This window comes from Empidonax traillii, unplaced genomic scaffold (genome assembly GCF_003031625.1).
Source record: "Empidonax traillii isolate 1590-97213 ecotype Southwest subspecies unplaced genomic scaffold, ASM303162v1 scaffold42:size1813164, whole genome shotgun sequence".
Classification (NCBI taxonomy): Eukaryota; Metazoa; Chordata; class Aves; order Passeriformes; family Tyrannidae; genus Empidonax; species Empidonax traillii.
Window position 1 is genome coordinate 1,397,480 of NW_020955235.1, and position 17,460 is coordinate 1,414,939.

Below are 17,460 nucleotides of genomic sequence, written 5' to 3' on the forward strand. Positions count from 1 at the left end.
GTCCAAACAATAGGAACAAATCTGGAACAAATAAAATCATGAACTCAAAAACGTTACAAATTGATTGTAAAGATAAAAATGCCTTTTGAATTAATTGTGTCCCTGTAGTTTATTCTACTGCATACTTTGCTTCTGGGAAGATTTTGTATTTGAAAAAGGCATATGAAGTATATTCATAGAACAGTACAAATGGAAATAAATGCTTCTCACTTGAAATAATAAGACACAAATTTGTCTCTATGTTATTAGCTGGTTTTCCTCTGAATCATCTTGAACTTCTAGTTAGACAGCAAAGTTAAAATAAATTATTTCATCATGCTGCAGAATATTTCTTAACTGTGTAATTCTTTCCTCTGCAGAATGCAGGTAGTGAGCAGATTGTGGTTCTATGTGTCAGCATTTCCCTGGTGACTCTCAGCTTTTGCAAAATTTATGTTTTGACTAAAAGGATGCAGGTTTTTTTATAGATAAAAAAAAACTTTATGTGTATACTGACTCCATACAGGCCTGCTCAGTGCCAAGAAAAGAATACTCTGTGTCTGAAGTAAAATGCAGACTGTATCAATGAGGTCATCTCTGAAGCTTAATTATGAGATAATACTCGCAGCTTCTAATTGCAGGCTTAATCAGTTTTATGACGTCCAGCTCCACAGCACACAACAAGTGTGAATGCAATAGGAAAGACTTTTGCCATTTGAACATCGTCATTCCCTTGGCATGCACTTGGCCATCATCGGGGCTTACCCAGCAGTAGTACAACTATCCTGAGGAGTATTTCGGAGGGGAAAGGGTACATGCCAGATCACCTCTTCCCTCATGTCTGCAGGCCCTATGGTGACTGAAGCCAGAGGTCTCTCGAGTGCCACATTAGCCAAGGTCTCGAGTTAACCAACCTGAGGTAAAATCCTGTCCAAGATAAGATAACCTGTAGCACTCACATTACTGACTGAGCAGGACAAATCAGTCAGATAGCTAAAATTAAGAATACATCCCTTCTTCTTTTATATCCCTTCTTTCCAATTTAAATGTTTTCTCCTTAGAAACAAACCAGCTAATAAAACCGTAGTGTTATGTCACTGCAGGCCTGTCATCCCCCGTGTCAGGGATGGATCTGACAGGCTTTAAACTCGTCATCCATATCACAGTGGATGTGGGCCAACTGTAGTTTCGAGGCCCAGCAAACGACAAGCCAAGTTTGATATATCAGCCAACTAGTAGCATTGCTATTTATGCAGGAATGAAGCTGAAAGTGCAAATAAGGCCAGTGACTAAACCTTTCCAGCAATTACATTTAATAAGGTACTGTGTGTTATTTACAGAAAAGGGAGATCGCACAATTCCTACACATAAATGCACACCAAGTGTGAAGACAAAACCTGCACTCCCATAACATGCTAAACAAAATAAATAAAATGGAATTATTTTGGCACAATAACTATTACATAAATAAATATTCTAGAACATAATTAATTAACATTTATTTACAGTCTATTGAAAGTGCAAAACAATTGGCTGAAAATTAAGATATTTGTAAATGCTTAAGACCAGAAAATATGTGTTAACCAGCCACAATTAATTATAGCTAAAGTTTAAGGTTTTAATGTCCAGGAAAATATTCTCTTGAAATCCATTTGTGCATATTGTGCTCTTTTTGAACCAGTCCTTTGCTACCTTTAATGCTATTGATTTTGACAACCTTACTTTTGCAATGGAATTTTGTAAAAACCTAATTGGTAGTTTAAAAATAAAGAAGTAAAATGTAAACACAGATTATTTATTATTTGAAATATTTTCAGTCCTGTCAGTTTTCTGAAATGGCCACACTGCTTGTAGTAGTAGACAGTATAATTAAGCTTAGGAAATTTTCTTAGCATCTGTTGTGTTTAAAAGGGAAATATTTGCAAGTCTTCTCTGAATGGAATTATATCTTGGACTTCTCTTGAACCTGCATTCTTTCATCAGATGCTTACATAAATCTACTGAGGTGAACAGTAGCTAAGCAAGCTAAACTGATGATCAGTTTTGGTCCTGACCTGGAGACTAAATCACAAAATACAGATTTTTAATTAGGGAGAAGAAATCACTACCTACCTTAGAATTGTTAGAAGCTTTTTGTGCATTTCCCACTAACTATTCTATTTTATGTTTTGCCTTTTTTTAATCCATATGAGAAATCACTACACTTTAAAAGGAATTAACAGTTCACAACATGGCCACCTGTACGCCTACAGTGCATAAATTCTTCCTCAGCCAAAGTTCTCCAACAGGCTGGTATATTGTGCGTTGCCTAAGACCTTAGAATATGTTTTTGCTTATTTTTGTAGTGGCAGTGCAGTAGCAGAGAAAGTGAAGTTCTTAACAAGTGACCTTGACAGGATTAAAGATCATTTCTCATCATCGCTTCAAATGTTTATGCTCGACGCGGTTCTAGTCGGTGAGACATCTGTGATAAAGTTCTCTGGTTGTCAATCACATTTAATTGCCGCACATAGCTCCGAACATCCTGATGGTTCTTATTAGCTAGGGCTGCATCAGGATCTGGTGAAAGAGAAATGATGTAGGATTGATACACTTAAATGAACAAATGCCTGAACAGAATGCATAACTCTTTACAGGCTGTCACAGGAAAGACTAGATCCTGGTGAGTTAAAAAGAAAATATTTACAAATCGGTCTCTTTGAAACCTTTCCTCCGTATCTGACAGTCTTTCTGGTGACTACCCCCACAAATTAACTTTTTCTCTTGGATATCCTTGGCTACATTTACTAAAATGGATGGCCCTCGGTTTCAGTTTCATAATCACCTTACCAGTAAATACCTATAAATTATATAGCTAACAAGTACGATTTAAAGCTACCCATCGGCTTTTGAACCCGCAACTTTACACAGATTCAAAATTATAGCATTGATTTAAGCCTCCTTTCACGTAATATTCCCATTTCTAGCTCATTCTTAAATATTTGTAACAATGCAGGGCTTAATGGCCATCCCATTCAAGCCTCAGAATTTACTACGTTTTTACATTACTTAACATAACCACATTATACCTGCTCCGGCAACAATTACGGAATACCACTGAGTTAAAAATGAGTATCTTCAGCCTTACAGGAACACCTTACAATGTAATGAAATATGTGTTAGGTAACTTAAATTTGACTAAAAAAAGATACCGAAGCATCTACAACACATGAATACACATACACAAAAAAAGTGTGGGACTTAGATCCAGTAGATCCATGTATACCTGACATTTTGTTATATCAAATATAGTGAAAATCTACTTCCATTTCTAAATATGTGGAGGTCTCTGTGGTGCTTAAAACATCAAAATTAAAGACACACAGACAATAAAATCTGAATGGTGGGAGAAAAAAAACCCAACGAATTTCCTTTAACTCGATCTAAAGTTAAGCTTTGACTGAGAGAGAAAGAAACTATTTTTGTGAAAAGATATTGTTTATATAATTCATTTTGTCAGTCAAGAAAGAGGAAGGCTTCTCTGAGTCAAAATGGATGGAACCCTGAGGAAATGTCAATGCGACTGGGGCTGACAGTGCACCTAGACGGGACGAGACCCACAGAGCAAGCCAGTTTGACCATACAGCCCTGTCATCTTACAGGGCCTCAAGTAAGTTCTAGTAATTATACTGACAAACAGGTTTTAAATGCATCACCTTATGTCATTTATAAATGTCATGTTTCCGGACTGGTTTCCCATTAAAACAGGGTTTACCCAAGCAAGTATCTGGCACGTATCTGTGTGCTCCTGCCTGCTAGACTTATTTCAACCACTTCTGAGCCCACTGGCCAATTTCAACTGGCTCTAATTTGACAGATGGGTAGAGACCTCACAGATATTTAGCTCTTTCACATGCTTGGAAAAGAGATGGAAGAGAAGGGGTTTATTAGAGCTTCCTGAAAGATATTTTGCCCTGTGAAACATCACAGGATCCAAACATGGAAGAATCACTGGAAACCAGGCTTTTCAATTCTGGTACACACAGAATTAGTTGTAATTACTGTAGCTACTGATGATAATGCTGACTGTGCAGATGTTGTAATACACTTACTGAAAGATTGGCTTCGGCAGAATTTCACTGTCCTGACAGTGTTGGCAATCATGCGCTGGAAGGAAAAGACGGGATGCAATCAGAGAACAAGCACTGTATTTTATCATCATTTAAACGAAGCACCTAACTGTGCCTGAGTGTGAAGACATATGCCAATAAAAGCAGTCATATGAATGAAAATATAATTTTAATGCTGATACTCTCATATGTAGGGTGTGATTTGCATTTACACAGGCTTTAAATAAGCATGAGTATAATTTACATGTGCTCAGAGAGCCCTTTCCCTTGCTTGAATGCTGTAAAAGGCCCTAACTAAGAATGAACATCGGCCCCTTCGATGTGCATTTCTCTGATAACATCTTACCACATTAAAAAGTAAAAGGAGTATCGTGTGGAACACCGTGGAGTATATACACAGTAATTTAAAGACCATCAGTGCCTAACAGCAAGGCCATTTCTAGAACATATTCAACAATTAAAGAGCTTTCACCTTTTATATGAGCTTGAGTTTAAAATGCAGTCCTCCTGGAAAATGACAGTGTAAATGAGCATGTGAGGGTGCATGTTCACTGATTCCTCTGGCAGAATGCTCAGTTCACAGGTGGAAGGCCACAGTTAGAACTGTGGTCCTGTAGGCAAGTTTCATCAAACAGTCCTGTTAGGCAGTGTTAGCTTGCCCAAGTGTACCTAACACAACATGAAAAGTGGATTTACTTTTAGTGGGCCCTTCTAATATCAATTCACAAAAAACCCCCAGAAATCACTTCAGTAGTTCGTGGCTGTGCCTCCTTTTCAGTAAAAAAAGACATAATTTCACTCACTTAGGTAAGAAAATATTAATCAACGCACTTTGCTCTGATAAATCAGGTGTTATTTTACAATATAGTTTTTAATACCAGAAATTAAGGTAAGCCAAAGAGCAAAACATTTCAGATTTAGTTCTGGACTGCACAGTTTTAACTGGCTTGTGTGATTAGCGCCACATAGGTAATACTCCCATCAGTGCAGGGGCAGGATTACTTGTTCTGCATTATATCAAATAAACTGAAACTTCAGCAGTAAGACTTAATTCCTTAGCTAGGTAGTTTGATCCAATCACTGTTATGAGGACAACATTTGTTTCGATTTCTTTTGCTTAGATTAAGAAAAAATAGAGGAGGGAAATGCTATTCCAAATCAGTCTCTAATGTTTGTTCCAAGGCAGCTACATCTTTTAACACAGCACACTCTCACCAGGCTACTTGATACCTTCTGGAAATATGGTGCGAGATTAACAAGCTAGTTAGTCATAAACCCTCACACAATGGAATTATATATCTCTTACTAGTAAAGCCTAGGGCATACACTCCTCAAAATTCATACACCATTACAATTTTACACGAAAATGATGTTCTAAATAAAATATATTTGCGAAATCTGTCATTCCAGAAGGGGGAAACAGCAATGCAAAACGTTCCTTACAGACATACTGAATAATCCCACACATTTTAACGTACTGTCAAGTATACAAAAATGGGTATGGCTGCTGGTCAGCTTAAGAAACACTGTGTACTAAATGTTTGTGGATTACAACTTGTATCATCAAATGAAATGTAGCTATTATTGAACTGATCTAAAATACCTTAATTCTAAAACACACTTTCCCAAACGATCTAGGGAATTTGGATATGGGCCTGCTTATACTGTTCCTAAAGTCATATGTATTTACATATGGAAAACAAGTAGAATTCAAGTAAGAATAAGTTTTATCCTGTGTTAATTTTCATACCTCTTCAAGCCATTCTAACCAGGCAGATTTTTTAAGGTACTTACCTTGCAAACAATCTCACAGGTGTTTAGCATTAAGCATGTGAATGAGTCCCATTGACTTCAATGGAACCTCTTAGATAAGCAAAACATAGCATTGAGAGTAAATACTGTAACGCTGGACTGTACTGACAGACAATTTATGTGTGTAGTGAAGGCTTTTAAAAAGTTTTCCCTATTTCCAAATTTCTCATTATATGGGCTCTTCCAGGCAAGGAAAATCAAAGTGGCAATGGACTTGTCTGACTTCTGGTGAAAGGCTGAACTGCCTGGCCTCCTTCAGTTGGCTGAAAGACTTCATTTTAAGGGGTTACTTTGCCTGTTCCTGAGGATACTGTGATTCAATCTGTGCATTCAGAAGTGTTCTGGCAATGATGAAACACAGAATGAATCAGTAAGTGTGTGTTAAGGCTGAATAAATGGAGAAACTGTGGCCCAAAGACAGCACCACAACCCAATGGGGAGATTCTGAAGCATTATGTATCCTTGACGATACATAATCTTCTTTCACATTGCCTTTTTTTCCAGGTGCTGTTGTACTGTCTAATAATGTCTAAGCTCTTAAGATTTACTCTTTGTAAGGTGTGAAATGAACAGAAACACAGCATATGAAACAAAAGTGAATCTTCCTTCCTGAATCTTGTAGATAAGTTGGATTGTCTTCTTTTCATGCAAGAAAACTAGAAACATGCACAGAAAAAATGTTCAGATGGAAGTTTAATTGCCTGCTCCTTACAATTTTTCTTCAAACAGAGGATTACCTCTAGTCAATGCCTGCAAAGATTGACCTCTGTTTAGTCACAGTGCTGAGGAAGACCACGAACGAAAAGCCATACAAACCTTAATTTGGATCTTTCTGAAATACAACCAACTGCATAACATAACAAGCAACAGCTACTACCAGCATGCTATATATACACAACAATACCCTTTCAAGTTTTACACAGTCTGGAACTGTGGCAGCAGGCCAACACATTATCTTCTAATCCATTTCAAACCCAGGTTGCTAAATATTATAAATATTCATATATGCCATAGAAAATACTAAGGGCTTTAGTCACATACTTTTTGCATAATCTTTATGTTCCAAAAATGAAAGAATGTTTGCCCTTTTTTTTGCATATGGATCAGAGGGTGAATTCCCTTTTGTTCATCTCCACAAAACCTGAAAACGAATATGCACAGATTTTCTAATCCTCATTTCACACCTGAAGGGTGAAGAGGCTTGACAAAAAGAAGCATCAGTGGTCAGCACCATGGCACTGTCTTGTGCCACCATGGGAGGTCAGCACTTTCAGAGCTTTTCCCTGAGTTTTGCTCCCTCTGCAGGTTCCATTTCTGAGATATGCTGGGTAGTGTGACATGAAGATGGTGCCATCGAAAGTGATCTTTGTTCAGACTGTCTGATGATTTGAGAAATGTCACTGATAAAGTTCCCAAATAACCACATCTTTCCTCTGTCTATGAATACAAAATACTGTACTGGCAGCCAGAGTGCAGAATTATGCAGCTGAGATTTGAAAAATGCAGAAATCAGTAAGTGGTCAAGAGGATGAAATATTGCCTGTCCCTACAAAGAATCATGCTCAGTACTTTCCTTCCTTTCCTCTCTCTTCTTTCCCTGGCAAGACATAATTCTAGGAAAGGGCTTTTAAATTTTTTCTAAATGTATAGCCATAAAAGCAGTGTCACTTGAACATTATATATTGCCATGTACTGCACTGCAGGTTGTAGGTTATTCTCTATCTGCTAAATCATACAGAGTTTATAGGAACTATTACTACTGACAGCTTTGGGTGCTTGCCTTCACCTGAAAAGAGGGTCATTCTAGATTGCAAACTAACTGTGTTTGCTGCCTACTGGCACCTTTTTATCTTTCACATTATTTGCAGCTCCCCAAATATCCCCCACCTGTCAAACTAGAAGAACAGCATTTAAAAAATGTTACAAGTTTTGTTTCTTTGTGACAAATATGTCTTCAGTTATTACACAGATGAGTCCTCTTAAACAACACTTACAGTTAGCATCTATCAACTCACTAGTGGAGAAGAGATGCAGGTAGTTTAGTGTCATGAAGTATATGCCAAACTAGAAGGGACATCTGTGCCACACCATGTGGAAACATCTTGTAACCTGTTCCATCAGTTTCTTGCAGGGAGATAAGTAAAAGACCTTCAATACTTCTCTAAAACCACGTCTGTTTGGTATTGAAGACAAAGCCTTTTACTAAAGACTTGCACTACTAAGACTGGTGATTTAGTTATTCTGTCTACTTGCTGACAGGAGTATAAATAACCTTTTCCAGGATGGATTTTAAGGCCAAATGCTTGCTCCACATGCACCACCCCTCCTTCCCCCTTGCTTCATGCAATAAATGGCATAGTAAAGAGCTCAAGTACAGTGCAAATACAGAGAATAAGAGCATACCTATTTCTGACATGTTCAATACTGTTGGCCCACATCTTGTACAAACCAAATGGCTCCATTTACAAACGTCCTTCTTTACACACAGCCATGGCTCTGCCACACATGGTTATTCTCTTCCCTGGCTAGCTGTCCCTGTCCCCCCACTCCTCACAGCCTCCTCCAAATAAGGCATCCATGGGGGATCAGGAGATGGGGAAGGGGAAGAAGGAGCAGGCAGTCACACAGGCAGTCACAAAAGCTCAGCAATGCTCTGCAGAGTGATGTCCCCCTACTACTGCCAATACCACAGTTCTGTCACTACATCCCTGAAAAGATGAATTTATAGGAAAGTGTAGCAGGAAAAAATCGACTCAGGCTCTTTCCTTTTTAGCTTGAGTTGCTAAAAAAGACTAGGCTAATGTGGTTTCACACCATCTGTCTGTTTTTTCCCTTCTTCTCTAGATAATTTTGTTCAATTTGAAAAAAGAACCCAGAGTTTTCAAACACAAGACAGCTCCTAACAATTTTCTGTGAAAATAGATGGCTGTGGACAAGAGAAAGATTGTATAAGTGCCCTCCTGTCTCCTTCAGGAAAAAGGCTGTAGTGCAAGTTCCTATGTTATGACAAAAGCCTATTCACACAGAATTCCCCAACCATGAAGAAACGACACATGCCCCAGCCACGAGGAAAGCTCTGAGCAGAGCTCAGGCAGCCATGAAACAAAAACGTTTAGGGAACCAGGCCTCGCTGTTTCTGGCACTCAGGGATCTCCTGGCTCAGACATTGCCTCACAGCTCCTGCATGTTTTAGGACGCATGGTTTAATATAAATAATAACAGAAACATCACAAAACAGAACAGATTTAAAGGAAGCTGTTTCAGCTGAAGAGATGCCATTAGATCAAACTTCTACTTTTGGCTGCCAGTTACAGGAATAAAGTTGTCAGCAGCACATCAGCTGTCGGGATCAGAGCTCTGTGGTGAGAATGCAGACGTGATGCCAGAGGCTGTTCTCAGTTTCATCACTGTGCTTACACGAGAGTCAGAGGGACCCACCTCCTCCGGTGGCAAATGGCACCACCAATGGCTACTACCCAGATATTTTTATTCATAAACTTCAGCAAATATCAAATTTAGGATGGATCAAGGGAAACAATTTTCCAAAGAACAAAGATGTTTTAGAAAGATCGGTAAGGGTAGCTCCCAGCAATATTCAGAGGAATCTCCATCTGCTTGTGAGAGAACATCGTGCAGCAGAACAAACAGACAGAAACAACAAATGGCAGGACATGATTCCTGTGAGGAAATCTGGTTTCTGCTTCTCTCCTGAAAATGGCAGAGTAACATCACAGATTTACCTTGGGTTTATGCTTATGTAAAAAAGAGCAAACTTTATCTGAGAGTTATTTGGCTGAATGGTCTTGTCTTCACTGGTTAATATCTGGCAATTATGTGTGGATATGACAGTTTTAAGCTCAACACAAGTAGGCGGCAGCGACTGAGGTTTAACAGTAGGCTTTTCTTCTTTGCTTGACCTGATGTCACATATAAAAAGCTAAAACCTGCCAGGTCCACACTAGGATTTGAATGAACTATGTGGGTGGAATTAGAATACAGGTTGCTTTGAACAGCTATGGGTTGAGAGCCAGTAAAAACACCATAGAAGCATGCAGAATAGCTAGTGAAGAACAATAAAAATACAAAGATATACTTGTAGTAAGGCCAAGAGAAAAAGCAGAGTGAGCTTTTAGGTAGCGCACCAACTGAAGAAAGGTTTAAAATACTAAAAAAGGAGAATGTTTCCCTTTCCGTTGACTGGAGGAACATGAGACATAATATTGATTCTTTAAAAAAATATATAGTATCAAAAAAAATTAATTGATATTCACTTCCCCCTCCTAAAGAAAATTATCAAAACCCCGATTACTGGGACTACCTTCTTGCAGTGTAAAATATTACTTAAAACTTTTTGGGTACTACTAATAAACTGCTGTTCCGGAGATAACATACTTCTGAAGAGAAGGCAATGTCTTAGGGTGAAAAGGTCAGATCTGCAGCAGCCTAGATCGGTCTAGGCTGCTATAAAATTCACTCCTTGCCTTGGGAGTGCCAATGTGTGGTATACAGTGGTGCAGAACTATTTCTAAATGACAAGCCTGGGTTGAAGTTGAAGTGCTTACAGGAGAACTCCTGCCTCCTGTAATGGCTTTTACACATAATCAGGCATACAAAAGAGCCTGAGGGATAGAGCTCTGAGGTCAGTGGATGTACTGGCTCTTCTGGCTCAGGAGTGTAAACAGGCCAAGGGAGGCGGAGATGTTGGTGCCAGCCACAGAACCACGGCTATAGCAATGCAGCTGCCATCCCTTGTGCTTTGGAGGTGCTCCAACCAAGTCTGAGATCCATTTGTGTTCCCCAAAGTACTTACTATCTACATGAAAATATATATATTTGTCTACCTAATGAGAATAGGCGATTGAGAAAAAAAAAATCCTTTTCTGCAGGTAGAAGGCTCAAGGCCTTTGGAAGGAGATGGCAACACAGTCTGTGTATGCAACTACAAAACGCCATTACTGCAAAGTGAGGTCAGGCCCTTATTCAGGCATTAGTGCTGCCATTTACCCACAAAAAAGTCTCATCTTAGTAGAGGGGTATTTTTACCCTAGGACAGAGGCTGTCCTAGAGCTACAGATTAAAATCTAAGAGGATTCACTCAGAGTGATGACCACTTTTCTCTGAAGTTTTTTCAAGAGCTGAAAGTCCTCTTTTTTCCCACTTCTGCAGTTATCAGTACTCAGAGGGTCAGACAAACTCCTCCACAATGCAGTGGAAATAACCATGGAGTGGTTCTGGTTACTGCAGCACTAAGAACAAGCATACATAGGTGCCAGAGGAGATATGCTCTAGCGTGGCTGCTGAATGGCTGAGAGGAAACAGCCTCAAGTCGCACCAGGGGAGGTTTAGATTGAATGTGAGGAAAAATTTCATCACTGTAAGGGTGGTCATGCATTGGAATAGGCATAGGAAGTGGTGAAATCACTGTCCATAGAAGTGTCCAAAGAGTGTGTGGATGTGGCACTTGGGGACATGGTTTACTGGTGAGAACAGTGGTGCTGGGTTAATGGTTGGACTTGGAGGTCTTTTCCAACATTAGTGATTCTATGACTTTACAATTCATTGCCAGAAAAGTAAGTCAGGTTTTGTTTTCAGATGCTCATAGCTGGGCTTGGCTATTGTAGGTTCTCAGGTGCAGGTGTCATTAACAACATTATTGAGGAACACGGCCTTAGCAACCACTGCTGAGGAACTTGAGTTTTACCTGAGATTTCTGTGGTGGCAAGTTTCCTGCCTGCAGTTTTTGACAAAAGTGTTTAAAATGATGACAGCTTACATGTAGGATTTAAAATAAATCAAACTGAAGCATAATCTAGCCTTTTATCATTGATTCTCCTTTCCAATATGAAAGCAATCAAGTCACAGATGTCTCACTTGTTAAAGGAAAGAAGAAAATAAGATGTTGTGCACATTCTATTTAATGCTTCCTTCATTCTTTGAGGAGCAATGCAGAACTATCCCAACCCTAGGCAGTTCAGTTTTGTTTGAAGAACAGCAGTTAAAATCACAGGTTGGTCCCAAACTGGCTGTTAAAAAGTGTCTCTAACAGCTTTGCTTCCTGTCACTGCTGCTATCTCTCCTAGGAAACATTTTGGCTGTGCGTGGCTCAGTGGGCAATTCCTTCTCTGCCTCTGTGAGGTTTTCCAGAAACCCAAAGGTCCCAGGCGCTTTACACAACACAGACTATTTTTGCCAGCTCTTGCTCCTGCCTTCACTTTCTCTAGCTCTGCAAGTCACTGTTGAGAAGTTCACTGTTGAAGAGGAGAATAGGGAGGTCTTTTAAAGTTTTCTTTCAAATATGTTATACGTACCATTTTTTCAAAATTTACTAGATTGTCAGTGAATGTCTTGTTTCCCTCATGAGTAAATGTCATGTCTGTATAGAAATAAAAGACACATAAAAGCCCGTTACTGAATCGTGGCCATACAAAACAGTAGAACATTTTCTCTATCCCTTACAAAAATCATAGCAGCTGTAAAAGTGAAACATTTGGGTTTTAATTTGCAGCATTTCCGAGACTAATAAAATCAAGGCACGATATTCAGATGTATGAAAGCAGTTTTTCTTGTCTCTGTGTCATGCTTTTTATAATGGAAAAAGATCATACCTCACACTGAGATTGATTTTTGCTTTTTCTTGCTGCTACTCTTATCCTTCAAATATTTGACAAATAGCTTTCAAGTTAATAATTCTGGTAACTTCCAAGCTTACCTTTTATAAGTAGTGGCATGAAAGGAATTATTGGAGGGTCCAATTTAGCTACAGTTAGTCTGTAGGCCCTGTGGTTTCTCGATGGATCCTTATGGAAAAAAAAGAGAAATCAAATAATTACTAATATGTATTATTATATGTATTGAGACACTGCATGCATTCATTTAGGTGTCATGACATTTATTAAAATAATTATTTTTTTCTCTGCCTTTAAAAGTGCATCTGGAAATTCAGACACCTTTTATCCTTCTCCCAAACTGCTTACATGATGAGGACGCAGCCACTAAACACAAACATTTTTTTGTGCCAAATAGCGAGGTAAGATATGATTACAAAAACCTCCTTCATAAAAGAAACCACACATTTTTATTGCCTCCTTGCAGCTGCAGATCCAGTTCTGCGTATGTTGTAACACTAAAATGTATTGCCTGGAAAAATCCAGGTTGAAAAATAGAAATTCCCATATGTACTATCAGAAAACATGTGATAAAGCTTTTCTGAGTTCCCAGATTAACTTTGAGTGGTACATAAGTTCTCTCAGAGTAGGTTCCTAAGAGTATAATTTATTAGTCATACATACTTGTTTTAGCAGCTCTAAAACGGGATCATAAACTTCTTAAAGTCAAACAAGGACATATAAAATGTTCTGAATCAAGGAATTCAAATCAGTTACTCAGAAACTGAATTATCTCAGATTGTGCATAGGATAAGGGATCTATTGCTATTCACCATTAAGCTTTCAAACTCTGCATAGATCTTCTTGAACTTGCTTGGAAGTTTCTGTTAATAAAAACAAAAATAGCAAACCTTAATTAAATCTGATTAGTGTGGTAATTTTACTGTAAATGCTAGTTCCTTCTACAACGCCCTAAGTCAGGAAAGTGCTCTTTTTTGCCAGATATTTCTAACAATGTACTAATCTAAAATACAACATGTTTCCTAGCAACCAGATTATAAATAGAGACGGGACCAGCCATGAAACCTGGATCCTGATTTAAACCCCGACTTGAATTTACTCCTTTGGGATGTTTAGATTCAGATTTTTGTTTGGCTCACATCACAATCACTAAATTCAGAATGTAAGTGGAAGTTCAAGTGAATGTTTTCAGGATATTCCTGATTATAGCCTATCTGAAAGCATAATTTACACATCACTTGTGTAGGGGCAGCTCAGCTTAATTATTCATACCTATGATGAACTGCCCTTGCAAACATTCATATCCATGCCTGGGCATTTCCAGCAGGTTTTTTTGCTCATGCTGATGCATCTCCAACTATTGCTTAAATTCTTGACATGCCCAGCAACAAAGGGCTTCTACCATTTTCTGGGATATAAATTAACGAATATTTTTTTCAGTCCACAATACCTACACAAATAAAACATGGCCAGTTGATCATGCAATGATTGAGATGAAATGGGCTTCAGTAAACACGCTTTTCCCCCCTCATGCATGTTATGTCATACAGATCAAATAACTTCACGATAAAGACTATTAGATACATTATAAATTAGTTTCAGACATCACAGTAATTTTTTAGGTACACTCAGAACATGTCAGCTTTCTAATTTTAACAAGAAATTTCTCTGTATTTGCTGAATTAATTAGACAACCACTGGAAGTGGGTAACATTAAAAATTAACAGAGACTTTTTAGTGCAGAAATTATTTTTTGCAATACTTTCTACATTTGGAGTGTGTACCCTAGCAAGCTATTTACACTGTGCCACAGCAAGGGCCTAATTTTTAATGATGTGTGTCAACAACTGTGTGCCTAGTTTGCATATGCATGCAGATTAGGTATTTGTGAAATAAGTGGTATAATTGGACATTTGCACCTGCAAATATCTAATTTGCGCATGCAACTAATGTAAATGCATGATAATATAGCAAAAATCAGGTCTTGATATGTTTGTTTTTAAGCCTATTCTGTGTATTTTTCTGGCTAAAAATCAAATTGCAGAAATTCTCTTGATGAACCAATTGCTCTACAGAACCAAAGTGTGATAACATTTCCCTGATCTCAAGTTAATACCCCACACCTACAAGTGATCTGTGCTCCCCCAGCTCAGAGCTGGTGCCCATTTCAGATTGCTGTATGTAGTATATACATTCAATTCCTTCTTCTCTGTTCATACTACTGTACTGTTTCAGCTCTCCCAAAGCCTCTCAGTGGCCACAAATGAAGGGTCATTATTTTAAGGAACTGAAAATCTTTGCCTATAGCACCGATTGTACATGCTCCTTGCAACATGTACTTTTGAAAACAGGGCTGGTGACTTCTCGGGCATGTTAGTCTGATCTCCTGTTTCAGAGCACATTTGTAAAAGTGTTGAAATTTTGGTCTCAGTTCCATCAATAACATAGTTGTGCTAATTATTTTGAATGTCTAATGAACAAAATACATGCCCATTCAAATCGGCACTGCTTCTGATGACCTATATGTTCTCAGGGGTTACATGTGCTTACTACCTCACCCTGCTGGACACTGTACCCCTTTTATATACTGATATACAAAAGAGCAAAGCCACAGAAAAAGGTGGAAGCTCTGAGAATGAAGAGCACCCCTGACAGTAAGCAGGGAAATGCACATCAGAGAGAAAACCAGAACTGGTTAAGACAGTTAAATGTGGGTTAAACCCACATTTTAACAGGGCAACAGAGTCCCTATGGAGATCAGAAAATAATACGTATAAACAGAGGATGAATTTTAGGGACTTATCTCTGGAGTGATCTCACTGAACCACCAGTAAAGGCACACAGAGGATGAGCTGATCTCAGAGGTTAGCTGGCTAACTTGCTCATCCTGTTGGACAGTTTAGCTCATCGACTGAAGCCACTGTTGTCACTCTTGTTAACTGCTTGTGGGTATTCAGCATATCTTATGGGTATGGTGTACTGCCTTACTATTAAAAATTGTCAGCCTTAACTAAAGACTTATGGTCAGGAGCTGAATTAGTAGATCTAATTTTATCAATAATAAAGACCCAATTCACGATTTTCCTAACCAAAAGCATAAATTCCTGTCAAGTTTCTTGGAATTGGATTTTAGCTAAGACTTACCTCCCATGTTAATGAGAGACGGCTCACAGCAACATTACTCAGTCCCATGATAATAGCAAAAAAGGAATTCAGATTTTTGTATTCTTTACAGCTGAAACACAAAGGGTGAGGTTTTAAGTTGTATATATCAGTCAGAGCAGTACATATGACAACCTCATGAGAGCTGCAGCCAGGCATCTAGCTTCCATGTGACTTAATTTGGGCAGCTCCAGCCAGCATGTCTGCAGACACCTCTTCTCTAATGTGCTAGTACTTCACCACACTCTGGAGGCTCATTTCCCTTCCTCCTAAAATGACCTCCTACTTTCACTTCACTGGGTGTCAGATTCTGGAAGGACTCCTAGTCTTCGAAGCAATTCCCCACCCAGAAACACAGTACTGAAACTGGGCTCAATTCAGTTCCAAGGGATACCAGAAACAGTGGAAGCAAGTAGTTTACAACTTCATTTGCTGCAGAACTTGCTGACAGGTTCTGAACAGCTACTGAAGGCTCGAAGTTCTCCCTAGATGATCTTCACTGCAGTTTTCAGGGTTCCTGAGTCTTTTTAAAGAGAGAAGACCAGTTGTCTAGAGATGTCCCACGCCAGTGACCTGTCCTGCAGTACAGGGTTTCTATTACTTAAAGATTCTGGAACTCTTTAGTGTGTTTCAGGCAAAGAACTGCCATTTGTTACCAGCATCATTAAAGAGATCTTGGGCACTAGGAGCTCTGGGTCACACTTGCCCTCTGATGCCAAGAAGGACTTTTGCTACCAGTCAGGAAAAAATGGAACATGTAACAGTATTATGGAAGATCCGATATGCCACATGCAGTAGTAGGAACAGGAACAGTCGACACAGATGCTCAGCTGAAACTGCATCAGGTTCCCATTGACTCAATGGGAAGGAAAGAGAGAACAAAGCCTACACTTCATAAATCTGCGTCTCACTACATTCTCACAAACAATTCACTATTTTTCTCAACTGATTTGCCAACATCCAATTTCAGCACCTCAGTCACTGCCTTCTTCTGCTGTGAGTGGTGTTCCTTAGGCATTGGTATGGGGACTGCTGGGGTTTATCATCTTTGTCAGTGACACGGACAGTGCGACTCAGGCACCCTCAGAAAGTTTTCTGGTGACACCAAGCTGTGTGATGTGGTCAGTACCTGGAGGGAGGCTTGAGAGGTGTTTGAGAGGCTGTGTTTGAACATCATGAAGTTCAACAAGGTCCTGTACATGGGTCAGGGCAATCCCAAGCACAAATAACAGGCTAGGTGGAGAATGGATTGAGAGCATCCCTGGGGAGAAGGGCTTGGGGTTGTTGATTGACAAGAACCTCTATATGACTTTGCAGTGTGTGCTTGTACCCCAAAAGCCAGCTATGTCCTGGGCTGCATCAAAAGCATTGTGGCCAGCAGGCTGAGGGAGGCAAATCTCCACCTCTACTCCTCTTTGTGAAATGCCACCTGAGTGCTGCGTCCACTTCTGGGGCCTCCAACATTACAAGTACATGGATCTGTTGGAGTGAGTACAAAGGAAGGCCATGAAGATGATGAGAGGGCTGGAGCACTTCTGTTATGAAGAAAGGCTGAAACACCTGGGGTTGTTCAGCCTGGAGAAGAAAAGGCTCCAGGAAGACCTTAGAGCACCTTCCCATATAGCTAAAGGGGGCCTACAACGAAGCTGGAAAGGGTATTTGGACAAAGGCACGTAGCGATAGGACAAGAAGGAATGGCTTTAAAGATGGCGGGTTTAGACATTAGGAAAAAATTCTTTACTATGACACAGTGAGATGCTGGAACTGGTGTC

At 39.3% G+C, this 17,460-nt stretch overlaps 1 protein-coding gene across 5 annotated transcripts in view; it reads right to left on the minus strand.

Moving 5' to 3' along the window:
* Nucleotides 1-1,275: 1,275 nt before the first annotated feature.
* The window catches only part of RAPGEF4 (Rap guanine nucleotide exchange factor 4), a 151,412-nt gene continuing 135,227 nt past the window's right edge, over nucleotides 1,276-17,460 (minus strand). For 3 of the 5 annotated variants that reach the window (XM_027878495.1, XM_027878492.1, XM_027878497.1), the window contains 6 exons: nucleotides 15,671-15,761; nucleotides 13,339-13,389; nucleotides 12,610-12,697; nucleotides 12,209-12,273; nucleotides 4,071-4,125; nucleotides 1,276-2,538 (listed from right to left, as the gene is read on the minus strand). In XM_027878495.1, coding sequence (XP_027734296.1) covers nucleotides 2,411-2,538; nucleotides 4,071-4,125; nucleotides 12,209-12,273; nucleotides 12,610-12,697; nucleotides 13,339-13,389; nucleotides 15,671-15,761 — 478 coding nt within the window. In that variant the 3' untranslated portion in view covers nucleotides 1,276-2,410. The other 2 variants (XM_027878494.1, XM_027878496.1) reach the window with 2 other exon arrangements.